Source organism: Lactuca virosa, chromosome 1 (genome assembly GCF_052849685.1).
Source record: "Lactuca virosa cultivar CGN04683 chromosome 1, Lactuca_virosa_CGN04683_v6, whole genome shotgun sequence".
Taxonomy (NCBI): Eukaryota; Viridiplantae; Streptophyta; class Magnoliopsida; order Asterales; family Asteraceae; genus Lactuca; species Lactuca virosa.
Window position 1 is genome coordinate 37,201,604 of NC_136426.1, and position 13,917 is coordinate 37,215,520.

Sequence of the window (13,917 nt, forward strand, 5' to 3'; positions counted from 1 at the left end):
ATTAACTTAAGTGAATGAACATGAATAAACAATTGTTTGTGTTCTTTTTATTACAGCCCTACGTTGCAAGGACAAAATGTTTATAAAAAATCTAAAAGAAAAAAATTATAGGATATTTATTTTCGTCATTTTTAACATCTAGAGATATATATCAAATATACATAAACCAAACCCTTCATAAAAATATCATTATTTTGGGCTAGTTAACGGTAAATTCCCAAATTATTATTTTTAAACATAAAATCACAGACAACCAAATAATTTATTCACTTTAATTCATTTTATCATTTTCGCAACCAACCCATGTGGCGCACCAAGTAAGACATAGATTGTTGACAAATGGGAGGGGAGGGTTTCGAGTGCATGCCCTCCCCTACACAAACCATGAATCTTACCGGTAGGCTACACCCTCTTTGTTGTCTTTCTTTCTGAAACTTTGTCAACTTTGTCTATATTGTCTAAAATATTGAAAAATTAAATACAACTTCTTCTTGGAGATAGATGAAACTGAGGTTGAAGACATCTTCTGTTTGGAGAAAACTAGGGCATCCACATTATTTGATCGATTCGTGAATTAGGTTACTGATATAAGTAAAAGACGAGACACATATGATAACACATCATTAATGATTATCTCATGTAGGATGCTGTGAGCAAAATCTGAAGAAACCGGTCATAAGGGTTAAATGTATACAAAAACATTAATAACTAAATGTGTACAAACCGAAAATTATATTACCCTATTAAGTCATTTTTTCAGCTTAACCTGAAGTAGCTGGTTATAAGGACTGACTGTGGACAAAACAACAAGTTAAATGTTAAACGTGGATAAAAAAAATAGCAACTAAGATTATGTGATATAATGGTGAGTTACAATGAAACCTATCGGGATCAATGACCAGCACCAGGACTATGTCCTGGTGTTGTGGGACGAAAATCCTTTTCGGTTGTGAGATTTCTTACAGGGTAGCTGTCTATTGAGATTCGAGCATGACTTCTGCTTAAAACCCGTTGTTGGGTTGGTGCACCACCGATACGGGTCGTGATTGTTTTGGTTCTTGTTGGTCTTCCTTGACTTGTAGTGAAAAATAATGGCACTAATAAAAATAACGACATAAGAAATGCAAATAACTTCATGTTGAATGCCATGACAATTGAGGGTGTGAGAAGTGCAAATTAAAAGATGCTAAATATGTTCCATGTATATATAGGCAATGGTAATGGAAATGGACCAAATACACCTTCTCACTTCATAGACGCAACTATTATGTATTTCGTTTTCCAAACCCAATAGATAATTCAATAAAGATATTAATTATTTATTATATAATATATAATAAAAATTACAAGAGTCGTTGTATTATATATTTATTCCAACTACTTGATCGTGTATGTGTGAAATGTCTTATTTGATATGGCAAATTTATCTCAAAAGTCTTGAAATTTTGGTAATATTTACGAAACACTGACTTTGTTTTTTTGAGCATAAACAAACAAAAAAGTAGCAACTATTTACATAAAAGAATAAAAACCAATAATCATTTACTTATTTGAGACTTCAGATGTTAATCTTGCATTTTAGCTGGTAATCTTCAAAAAAAAAATATCTATATCTCGGTTTATTAACGGTACAATCATTGATTTCTTTTTCAACGGATAATGACAAGAGCTATAATTTTACTCTAATTTTATTTTATTCTCTATGTCTAACATATGATATTATTTTACTCTAATCTTATTATAATCTTTTTGTCTGACAAATATATTACCATACTCTAATTTTACTATACGTCTATGTATTACAGATGATATTATTTTATTATAATATTGGACAAACATAAAGAAATTAACAACTTCTAAAGAAAAGATGATGACTTAAAACAACAAAACATGCAAAAAAAAAAAAAAATAGGTCACTTGTAAATCACGGTCATTAGATGAATTTTATCCAATAGTCAAAATAAAGTTATTTCACAATGAGTTGGGGATTTTGATAGCATCCATGGAGGTGCAATCCCTTAGACAGTCTCGTATACGATAAGATCTTTCAAAACTTTCTTACTTCCTTCCATGTCCATCTCTGCATAGACACTTTTAGCTACCCATGGCCACTTCCGTCAGGAACATTTTGAATTTCTTTCTTTTCTAATGGCTCTCTTCCTACTGCCTCTCTTGCTTAAAGAGGTCAGTCCACCGCATGTTTGTCTTCCAGTTCCATGACTCCCAAACTTTGGGTCATTGATTCTACCCCCGCTTAGGTTAGCTGTGTTTCCTTAAATATCGGGTTGCCAATGATTATTACTTTATTTGGAAGAAACCGAAAACCAAATTAACCCGAAACCGAACCGAAACAAACCAAATTTCAAATTTGGTTTTTGGTTTGCTTACAAACTAAATCAAATTAAGAATTTGATTTATGGTTCGAGTTATGGTCCGGTGGAGTTCAGGCCAAACCGCTAAACCAAACCGAATTACTAAATTCAATTAATTAATTTTTTAACAATTAAATATTTTATTGTTGTTCTGAAAAAATAATAATGATTAAATGTTATTATTCTTTATACTTTAAAAAGTAGATTAAAAAAATAAAAATATATTTTGATATAACTTTTTAATTCCAAAACCCCAAATGTTCTCTCCTTTGACCTATTCTTCGTTCGATTGTCACTATATCTGGTGTATGAGACTTTGGTCACTTCCTAATCCATCTACCCACCGTCCAATGTCATCTAAAGTCTGAAGTGTGAACTTTAGACACATATGTTGGTGTTTTTATCCTTTAAGGCTTAAGCAACTTTCAGTCCTTACTCCTAGTCCTTTTTCAGTGAAACAAACCCAAGCCTTTTCTGCCTTCCATCCTGCGTTTCCCTGCTTCAGCTTGAGACTTAGTCATGAAGTGTGTCATCCTAGAGGTGACATCATTCTCAACTTGTTACGGAAATAGTTTTTATATGAATCAAACAAAATAAACAATTGCTTAATCTCAACATCATAAAGTCAACAACTTATTATTCTACACTTCTACTTAATTTTTTGATATACATAATGCACCAATGCTACGAAAAGCCAATTTATCCGAGAGCTTTATTATGTAGGCATGTGTATTTAATGTTTGAAACTTTATATATTTATATTTGAAACTCCGAATTTTATGTTTAGGAAATTGATACGTTGAATTTTAATTTTAACCTACAATTTGGTTGGTTTTCTCGATTTTCAAACCAAACCAGATTGTTTTAACTTAGTTTGAGTTGCCTTGAATTTCATATTTGATAACCTTAAATTATCCTCTTTTGTAATGAATTCCAATCAACCTTTGATAAACAATATGCTTATAACATCTAAAAATAATAATAATGTTATACACGTTTTACCGTTTATACGACTACCAACCAAAGCGAAGCTAAAAAAAATGTAATGGATTGCATACACATGAACTCTACATGCTAGACAAAAAACAATTAAAAAACATATAACAATATAAATATAAAATGAATGATTTTCTTCATATAATTTCCTTTAAGAATAATTACGATGAAGATATTTTTAAATGTAAGAGGTACGGTTATCTATAATTAATTATCACATTGTTCATCAACCATATATAAAAGAAGTCACGTCTGTCTTGAAATAGAATGATCGCAAGTTTGTGACATGAAGTATGGTTTCGTACAGACTTGACTAATTATTGGAGTGTCGCATGTATCTATGTAACGTACACTTTAATCATATCAATTTTAAAACATAAAAGACAAAGTTCCCAACACCAAAAAGCAACTACAACTAAGTTATATACATGATGATCTTCATCAAAACGACAAAACCCAATAAAAGAAAAAAAATGATATATTGGGATATGATAAATTTACAACAAGGTAGGATGAGGGATTGTGATTGTATGTAAAATAATGAAAGATTTTAGTACCTGTTGTTTTGTTATTTACACTCAGTGACTCTTTGGATGATGATTATGTTTTATGTATACCATAAATGATAAAACTATTATGATATACATAATTCTTCATCGATATGATGATGCTGCTCTAAGTTTGTGCAAAAATTGCAAAGTTTCACTGTAAGAAGGATCTGTTCGGGTGATAGGCTTGCATGAATTAACATGATCTGTCGACTCCAACACCTGCCAACAAGTCATGCGTGTCCAAATCAGCATCACTTTTCTAGAAATTACAAGGGTAAAATAGTCATTTGCTAAATAAAAAACTTACAACAAGTTCCCCATATCCAGGATATGCAGATTCAATTGGCACTATTTCCAATCGAAAAGCCCATCCACCGTACCCTTCAACTATTGGAGTCACTTTTGTCTGCAAAAAACAACAACATATTAGTATTTCTTATTATAGCATTAATACTTTGAAAATTCTACCCAAGTATAGCAGTGAAAATTGTTTTGTATTTGGATGACATTGTTATAATATAAATATAAATGAAGTGCATGAAGAATTTAAACAAGCACCTCACAAAAACTAAGAACATCAAGAGATCCTTTTTTATGTAGCTCGTGAAGAAAATCATTAAGCTCCACTAATCTTGTGGACCCACTTCTCAACTCTCCTATCTGACAAAACAAAAGTAATCATACTTAAAAGCAAAATCATATAACTTTTCTCTAACTGATTGCTTCTTCATAATATCCAAGAGAAAGTGATAAATTGTTGTACTTTATTCTTCAATTAGTTGACAGAAAAATAAAAATAAAAATAATAAAAAAAGTACCGATGGTGCAGGGCGAAAGACATAACCCATTCGCCAGGGCATATCTGCAAGTTTGCTACCAAAATGTGGGCAACTGTAGAACACCTAAAACATGGGACAACTTAATAATAATAATAATAATAAACATTGATTGGAAGTAGTGATAAATTATTATACTTTATTAAATCAAACATACCACACCAACAGTGTTTTTGACAAGATTGCCTCTGTTTTCTGCACTTGCTTGATGTAGCATCTGTTTCACAACCAAGCCCCCCATGCTGCAATACAATACAAATATATTATTAACAAGAATACCAAAATGGTTAATAGAGAAATTCTTCTCTTTTTTCCCTTTCATTTTTAATTAAATATTTCAACCTATGAGTTACAAATACAACTGGTCGATCTCCAATACGTGCTGCAATAAGCTTTTCCAACAGCATCGAGCTAACTTCCTACAAAATTTCACATTCCAACATTAAAAAATCTTATTTACATTTCCAATAACCAAAAATCTCCAAATCTCATTTATTTAAATATATTTCTAATAATACACCACAAACCTGAAGAGGCAAGCTTGATCCAGACCATTGTGTAAGATTCGTCTGCAAAACAAAAGATATAACTCAAACTTCATTTACAATTTACAATCATGTTCATACAAAAACAGAAGAAGAATACAATTTATAATTTTATATAATCACAAACCTTGTACTTAAGACTAAACAAACGTGCATGAGGGAAATCAGTAGAAAGCCACTCTCCAGGCCAAAAAGTCCCTTGTTTTCCTGCCTCTTCATCAATCTTTTCCACAAGCCCAGATTTAGAAGATGACTTGTCTTCAGATAATCTCCAAGTCTTGTAGGGCCCACCACGAAGCCCATGAACAAAAATAACATCAAGTGAAGGACTCTCTAATCCACCTTCAGAATCATTATTATTATTCCTTCCTTTTCCAGAGCATTCCCAGTGACTCATTCCAGGGTTAATCAAAAAAATCGTCTCACCATAACGAGCACAACCATGATTTTTAGAGCCATTATTTCCATCTCCATCATCATCATCATCATTACAGAAGATATTCAACAATGTTGCTCTAGCATAGCTTTGAGTTTTAAGATCACTACATATCTTTCCATTTGCACATTCATCAAGCCAATTACACCAATCTTTATCTTCCAGTATCATTTTTTTAACTTTTGGATGAACTGAAAGCACCATTAACAATCGAGCTGCATGTCTGCGGACATGAGCTGTAGGTGGGACCCGGACACTAGACGGGTCCCGGGCATCAACAACAGATGAATCGCCATGATCCTTGGCTTCCATGTCTCTTGATGCATCATATGCTTCAATTGCTGATAACTTCTCATAATCATCACTTAATAAAAAGCGGCGTAACAGAGGAATTATACCATAATCGATTATTTTGTTTTGAGAAAATAAATCATCACTGCAGATTTCTGTCATTGCTTTGATACCCTTTAAAGTTGCAAGTGCAGAATCTAAAGCATTCACTTTAGGGATAGTGCCTTTCTTTAGATTTTTGTATGTGTTAATAAATGGTTCAAGGGTAAGAAAATCTTCCAAAGCAAATGAATCACCATTGACTGCTAAGTTGACCACAGCACTAGCCAATTGGTTCACACTTTGGGTACCAGAAAGTACATTTGCCTGATCGATTTGAGTCTGCAAGAAAAGGGTATTTCCGTAAATTACTATTAAAAAAATAATAATAAATAACAATGATACAAACCTTGACTTTGTCCCTAGGTTGAGCACTCCCTTTAAGAGATAACTTTCTGGATTTGAGAATGTCTGAAAGCATAATAGCTAACCAACCTTGGGAAATGGGAATGGAAGAAGGCCCATAATCTTCACAGATGCGAGAAAGGATTGTGATTGCAGAAGATCTAATAGCATCAGATGAAGTTTCCCTAAATACCCATGGAAGAAGAATGCAAGACCACTTTTGTCCTTCTTCAAGAGACAAACGCATGTCACCTGAACAAAGTGATTCCAACCCTTTTGCTAATGATTCTTGAACAGACTTATGATTCATAGTCCGTTTAGCAGTTTCCCTCATTAAATGAAGACCTTTTTCCATAACTACCCTTTGAGCACCAGGGCACCTCTCGAGAGATAGTAAAAATGCAGATAAAGCCACACGAGTTAAAGAGATATCATCAGCTTTGCTTGCTTGAGAAACAGTTGTAAGAAGGGTAGAGCTCCAATCAGAAACGAAATCATTCATGGGGAGATTTTCGTCTTTTAACAACAACTGAGCTACTAAACTCCCGTGAAATTTCACGGATCTTTCAGGAGCAATCAATGCAGACATGACAGCGTGTCCATTGAAGTCAAGTTCTTGGATATGGGATCTATTTACATCTGATGCCATTGCCCAATTTGCTAAAGCCCATGCAGCAAAAGGAACAGCAACATGTTGTGAATGCAAATCATCCCATAGTCCAGGGATAGCAGTTGTATTTACAGAAGAAGTGTTGTTTAATTTGTTGAAAGATGGTGAGTTGTGAGTGGCTTTAGATTCATCTAACTCCATTGATCGATTGCTTGTAGAAAGACCTACAATTGAAGTGCCTCCAAGAACTTCCATTCCAATGCCCTTTAATCCAGTTCCACCATCATCATCATCATCATCCTGGCTGCTGCCAGGTGGCTCATCCATGTGCATGCCACCTTCTTCAATAACTTCAAGTGCAGCTGCAATATCTCTCATTGCTGCAGTTCCTGATAGCATGGGCTTAAGTTTGATTTTGTCCACGTTGTCACAGTTGGAAGTAACAATATCCATGATTGCTGCAACAAGCATGCTTCTGCCTTTTGAAGGGTCAGAAATGTCAAATGAACTTCGCCTTGGGTGCTGCTTTCATGAAAATGCTATATCAATATGATAAAAAGTTATTCTGGATAAACTTATATACATTAGAAAATTAATCAAAATCCTAACTTCCCAAACAAGCTATGATTAAGTTATTTATGCATGTAGCTTTAGTAGGGTGGACAAATAGCACACCTAATAATTGTTGCTTAAACCACAAATTCAAATACTACTAATTCTGATACACCAATTAAAGGAGAACTCACAAAGCCGGGTTGGAGCTCATTCAACATTAACGATGTAAGGCCACTAATAGGATTACTAATCAAACAATTAAAAATATAACTATAAGCTACTTTTTAGGGCACACCATTACTCTTGCATTTACTAACACAAGAAACAGCAAAAGAGAATATGGTGTTGTCCAATGATGACAGAATTATACCTTTTTGGATTGATGAGGTTGAGCAAAGAATATGAACCTGAGAAGATTGGGAATGGCATGAGGCCTCCCAAGAACCGCCTCGGACACATTGGGGTCAGCAATCAAGTACGCTAAAGCCCTAGCCGACTCGGCCTGAGTCCCATAATTTCCCCCTCCGGACAATGCCACCGACTCTAATAACCAATCCAACACCACACCACCGCCAGCACCAACAATCGCAGCCCTCCGGCTCTCATTCGCCGCCACAATATCCGCCAATAACGCTGCAACCCTAACCTCAAACCCTGACCAAACTTCATGGTTAGCCGAAGACAAAACCGATCGAAGAGATTTCCAAAGAACCGACGCCGCAACGCCGGTATGCTTCATCGTATTCACAACTCTCTTAAACGACTCCTTCGACCGGTCAATCGCGTGTTCGAAATCATCAAGCAAACGTTTCTTCTTCGCTTGTTCTTCCTTAATTTCGCTGTCATCAAATATGATAACGGAAGATGCAGCAAGAACTGCGGCAGCGGATATTACGGTCGCGGATAATGCAAAGCGGGAAGTGCCTGACAGAGGAGATAGAGCCCTAGGGCGGAAGCGGTGGAGAACCAATGGCGGTGGCGGAAGATCATCTTGTGAATGTGAACTGTTGAGGAGTTGCGGGTAATCGGTTGAATTTTTTGAGTTACGATCGGAAGGATTGGCAGAGAAGAAGCGACGGACAGAACAGTTGGATATGTGAGACCGGTAGCGGTTGACGGTGGTTCTACTAGCGAAGATACGCCGGAGCATTATAGTAAAAAATTCAAGAGAAAAGAAAATGAAGAAGCAGCGCAAAATCGGGAAAGGAGACGGCATAGACGGTCGCCGTAAAGAGGCGTCGATGGAGTCGCTTTTCGTCCACGGCATCAATTTTTTCGTCCCGTCTAAATTACATTATAGTGCTTTAATATTTCTTCAATGACACTCTAGCCCTCCTCTTATCATATCATAAAGTTAAATACTTTTAGTTTGTATTTCAATATCTATTGTTTTTTGTATAACTAGGATGAGAGTACTCCCACTTTACAGGTAGCGTAATCTGTAAATTTTATATTAGGCAGAAACAGTTTTTGTATTTTTTTAAACATATGGACCATTTCTGTGAAAAAAAAATATGTATATAGACTTTTTCTGTAAATTACGAGAACAATTTTTGTAATTTTTTTTTAACACAAACCAAACCTATCACCATAAGAAAGTGTTAAACACATGAACATTTGCTATAAGAAAAAAGTCTGCACATGGATCTTTTCTGTAAAATTTAAGGATCGTTTTTATAATTTATTTTTTATATAGGGACCAAACCTATAAATTTGTTATTAGGAAGGGGCATTTATGTAATTTTTGTAAAAATATACACCATTCCTATAAATATAATTCTACATAGCGACCTATTTTGTAAATTATAGGGACCATTTTTATAATTTATTTTTTATGTAGGAGCAAAACATGTCAAACCAACAAACATGCAGTATGCTAAATATGCTAAAGGTAAAGGGGTGGATCAAAAGAAGAGAAAATTATCATCATATGTTACTTGGAATGAATTATAAAGAAGATGGGTTTGGAAGATGATGATCAGTATATACCATGAGGTGTTTAAGGTCAGAGTTCCACCACATGTTGTCACCGGTATGTATCGTATTTATTTCCTTCCTACTTTTATTATTTTTTGATTATGATTATGTGATTATGTGCGTGAAACATAATTGTCGAGGTGTTTAAGTCTCCTCCTTAAGGTTCAAAGTTTCTTTATGATTGTTTGGTCATCATTCGGGGAATGTCATATGCCATTTTATATACCGAGAGTCATGTTTAAAGTGTAGATGGATGAGCCAGTCTTAGACTTCGGCGTGGAAGACGTAAGCCAATGATAGTTTGAATCATAAGTGGGGGAGAACTGGGTTTTCTTCTTGGAGAATCAGCAGTCAGATTGATTTTTATGGTTTCATTGCAATGGGTTCAAGGAAGTTGCAACGTAAGTATACTAGATTCTTGAATTTGAGATTCGTAGAGATCCTTCATGGTTGTGAGGTAATTAGGGATTGGTCAGACCGCGGGTGTAGGGTTAGTGTTGTCAGGTTCATGCCTTTAGGGGTGTACGTGTGGTCCTCGCGCCGGAAGTTGTTAGGCGAAGAACTCGTTGTAGTCAGCTGTCCATTTTCTAAGAAACTTAAGATATGGTTGCTAGGCACTTGAGTGGCCCAAGTTGAATGACAGTTGAAGGGTTGGTTAGCTTGCTGAACCGACCGCTATCTTTAGTAGGGGAAGAGTTGCTGTTGATCTAGTAACCAACTTCAGGACTTGGTTGATCCATTTTCGCATGGGTTTTGTGCAGCAGTGAAGGGATCATTGGATTGGTTATATATCCATTTTGATAGTTGGTCTATTCTTTCTTTGTCATCAGTTGTGTAAGTCCCTAATCTGCTTGTGTATCAATCAGATCCGTTTGATGGTGCGGAATCACAATCAAACAGATGATGTCAGATCAAATAGAAGAGAATGAGAAGAAGAATATGATGAATCTTGTATGTATTGATATGAATGAAGATCCGGATACAAGATTCACACACACTAACACACACTCTCTTTTCTTTCTTTGTAGAACACCTTGGGTTTCACACACTTAAGCTCTCCACCTTACTACAATTATGCACTCCTCACCCTATATATAGTAGACATGAGAAACATGGGCCGTAAATGGGTTTACGGCCGTAAACCTGTTCACGGCCGTAAACACAACCGTAAACACGTATACGGCCATAAACACCAAGCTGTTTACGGTCCAAGACACAAAAATACATTTTCCTAGAAAAGTAAAGTATAAACCATATTTTTGACCCAACAATCTCCCCCTTGGTTTATAGCTTTCTTTTCTTAATGACCCAACAAGCTCCCCCTAAAAAGTAGCTGGCTTTTCTTGTTAATCTTCATTGGGAGCTTTGGCTTCAGCTTTAATCTTCGATATCTTCATGACTTCAAGATGAACATAAGAATCTTCAATGAATGACTTCATCTTGAGCAGTTGGGCTTTTCTTCAGAATTTGGCTTTGAACACACGTCGGGTGAGGAGGCTTGACGTACTGATTCTTGAAAGATAGCGCTTTCAGCTTGAGAATCTTCAGAGAGAACATCAGAGAGAACAAATCTTCTGGATCACTTCAGCAGGTTCAAGATAGCAGCAGACTGATTGAGGAGGCTTCAATGCAATATGTCACATAATCTTCAATTACAGCTTGACCTGGCTTCTGGGGTTGAAAGATTGAATGTCAAAAGAATAATCTTCATTTCTTGCTCCTTCGAATGAGAATTCTTCGATGATCACGAATGAAGCCTTGGCTGAGAGATTTTCGACACAAACTCCATGAGTTTCATCTTCACCTGAATTCACTTTTCAAGACAAAACAAAACTAAAAGAAAATTTAGCACACAATATTTTTGGGTTTTTCATATCTTCTGAAAAAAAAACAGAAACAAAATTATTTTTGGATTTTTGATTTTTCTGAACAAGAAAAATAAAAACAGAAATAACACTATTTTTGGATTTTTAATTTTCTAATTTTTGTTTGAATTTTGATTTTTTTTTTAATTTTTTTTAATTCTCCCCCTAAATTTGTGCATAGAGGAAACTATGAACAAATTTAACAAAAACAAAAATATTTGGGATCAAAGTTGTCAAGCAATCCAATATCGTTTATCAGCACACGCCTGCACGTCTAGATCTGGTCAATCACCGGTATTGTGGTCCACTTAAACACAAATGATGTTGACAATTTGGACAGATTATAAGTGACAAGTCATTGTGATATATATTCCTAAATGGACATTTAGCTTACGACGACCAAGGATATTGTTGTCCACTTAAATTAAGCAGCAAGATCTACAGACAACCTATTAAATGGTTCAATTTTAAATGTACTAGAACGTGTTTCCCACTTCCCGATATACCCCGGTAATCAAGAACTTCCAAAGAACTCCTTACTTTAGGTGAGTATTCAATCATTAAGAAAGAGGTTAGATATAGAAGTGCATATGTTGTATCCCAGGTCGGATGTCTTCCAATCACACAGAGGGAACAACATATGACTAACATAGATAGAGGGATTGAGAGGTAGAATGTTGCATATATTGTGTCCCAGGTCGGATCTTCCGATCACGCAGAGGGGACAACATATGGCTAACAGATAGAAAGAATTTCATAGATAAGGAGGTGCGTAGAATTAGAGTTGCATATGTTGCAATCCAGGTCGGATATGTTCCAATCACGCAAAGGAAGCAACATATGACCGACAGATAGAAAGCAAGAAAGTAATTTCCTACAGACCTACTTTATCAGAACCCCCCCAGTTGCCCTATCAATACCGAAATTAAGGACATGAGTCCATACATCAAGGAGGAGTTAAGCCACAATTCTAGATAATTAACTTTTAGTGTATCTCGCAGGTTCCCATGTTTATCTCACTGCTCAATCTACCCGAGCGTCGTATGGTCAGTCCAAATGAAACTATCTAAGTCTATATTGTCTAGTCCTTTCATGGTCAATTAATGTCTAGTCCTTTTGAATCCTTTGTGCCTACCAGCACATTGAATACAGAGTCTAGACAATTCGACTTTCGTGCATTACACGAATTGCATATTGCCCTTTAGCACTAGACTTCATATCACTTCCCAAAACAACCTACTAAAGAAAGACATATAAGTAAATTAAAGAAAATTGTCTTTGAAATGAATCAATGTACGATAAACTCAGGAGTATAGAGAAGAAAACGCAAACCGTAAGTCACCGATTGAATTTGCATCCAGAAGGTCTGAGAACAGCACGCATAATCTCAGAACATATCCGAAAATTCTTCATGTCATTAAGCATTGACCTCATGAGTGATCTCTTCCTTTCTTCCTTTCCCGTAAATGGACACATACTCCCAAACAAAGTTATGAATGTTGTACAGTTGAGAGATGTCCCCTATCATGTGCCTGGAACAGCCACTACCAACAAACCGAAGTCTGATGATATGCCTCCATAGCTGCTCCGACACAGAGCGGGATTAGTTGGTCTTTGGAACCCAGTCCATTTTGAAACTGGGTTGACCTTTTTCATCCTTGCACGGTACTCTCTCCCATGACATATCCTGTTTATCACAAACAGAAGATGAAGAAATATTAGAATCGTTTGAAGATTTGGGAGAGTGAGCCTTTGGAACCCATTTGTAGTTGAGTTTAACCCATTTCTTTTTCGATCTGATGGGTGGCTCAGTACTTGCTTTTGATCTTGATGTCGGTCGTTGAGATGACTTTGACCTAACCGGTCTTTGTTTCACTGGAGCATCTCTTGGATTGGGCTTCTTGGCCGACATTCCCTTCTTGCCCTTGGGATTCAGATTCATGGCCTTATGGGATTGATTCTTGGCCTTCTGCGCGTTCCAGTCACCATGGCCTGAACGTGACCTTGAGGGGTTTCTTTTGGAGTATCTCCCTCTTGGCGCATTCTGCCAGCCTTGTGCATAGTAGGGAACGTATGCGCGATTAGGACAATTTCTGGCAATGTGTCCAGGTGTTCCACAGTGAAAGCACGTCTGCTTCTTCACGTAGGAGTTGTTTCTTCCTGCCCCTGGTGGCGTATCCTTGCCTTGTCTCTTGTTGTTCCCACAAGCACACTTGCAACAAGCCGTCGGTTGTTTCACTTGATTTGGTGGCCTGTATTTCTCAACAGCAGGTTGATCAGAAGCAGCTGAGTTCGAAGCAACAGATTCAGAGTTCAAGGAGATGTTGGTTTGTTCAATGGTGTTCTCCTTGTTCTCATCCTCTGCTACTTTACATGCACATGAAGTAGATGTGCTAGAAACAGAAACATCAGAATTACCAAACAGTTCAACAAACATAT

The 13,917-nt window shown here is 36.1% G+C and overlaps 1 protein-coding gene and 1 long non-coding RNA gene across 7 annotated transcripts; both read right to left on the reverse strand.

The window, feature by feature from the left end:
- Positions 1 to 243: 243 nt before the first annotated feature.
- LOC145104371 (uncharacterized) lies at positions 244 to 1,204 on the reverse strand. Of its 3 annotated transcripts, XR_013707072.1 has the most exons (3): positions 875 to 1,186; positions 740 to 792; positions 244 to 660 (listed from the first exon to the last, which is right to left on the reverse strand). It is a non-coding gene; the product is annotated as an uncharacterized LOC145104371 (long non-coding RNA). The 3 variants fall into 3 exon arrangements; XR_013707073.1 differs by having other exon boundaries at positions 244 to 792; positions 883 to 1,204; XR_013707071.1 differs by having other exon boundaries at positions 244 to 792; positions 875 to 1,204.
- Positions 1,205 to 3,605: 2,401 nt separating this feature from the next.
- Positions 3,606 to 8,922, reverse strand: LOC145104749 (uncharacterized). 4 transcript variants are annotated; one of them, XM_079041961.1, is made up of 10 exons: positions 8,007 to 8,919; positions 6,476 to 7,603; positions 5,428 to 6,408; positions 5,283 to 5,324; positions 5,098 to 5,174; positions 4,913 to 4,997; positions 4,738 to 4,821; positions 4,478 to 4,579; positions 4,227 to 4,325; positions 3,606 to 4,138 (listed from the first exon to the last, which is right to left on the reverse strand). In XM_079041961.1, exons 1-10 carry the CDS (start codon positions 8,901 to 8,903, stop codon positions 4,022 to 4,024), a joined length of 3,612 nt encoding a protein of 1,203 aa, XP_078898087.1. In that variant the 5' UTR covers positions 8,904 to 8,919; the 3' UTR covers positions 3,606 to 4,021. The 4 variants fall into 4 exon arrangements, 3 of the variants coding, with proteins under 3 accessions (XP_078898087.1, XP_078898163.1, XP_078898129.1); XM_079042037.1 differs by having other exon boundaries at positions 8,044 to 8,130; XM_079042003.1 differs by having other exon boundaries at positions 6,476 to 7,620; positions 8,007 to 8,091.
- Between the last annotated feature and the right edge of the window lie 4,995 nt (positions 8,923 to 13,917).

What these genes read in the sequence shown, in the direction of transcription:
- LOC145104749 (XM_079041961.1), bottom strand. Translation starts at nt 8,903, where the DNA reads ATGCCGTGGACGAAAAGCGACTCCATCGACGCCTCTTTACGGCGACCG. An exon ending in ATGTTCTTAGTTTTTGTGAG is followed by an intron (nt 4,326 to 4,477) that starts GTGCTTGTTTAA and finishes TGTTTTTTGCAG; the next exon opens with ACAAAAGTGACTCCAATAGT. An exon ending in CTGGATATGGGGAACTTGTT is followed by an intron (nt 4,139 to 4,226) that starts GTAAGTTTTTTA and finishes ACTTGTTGGCAG; the next exon opens with GTGTTGGAGTCGACAGATCA.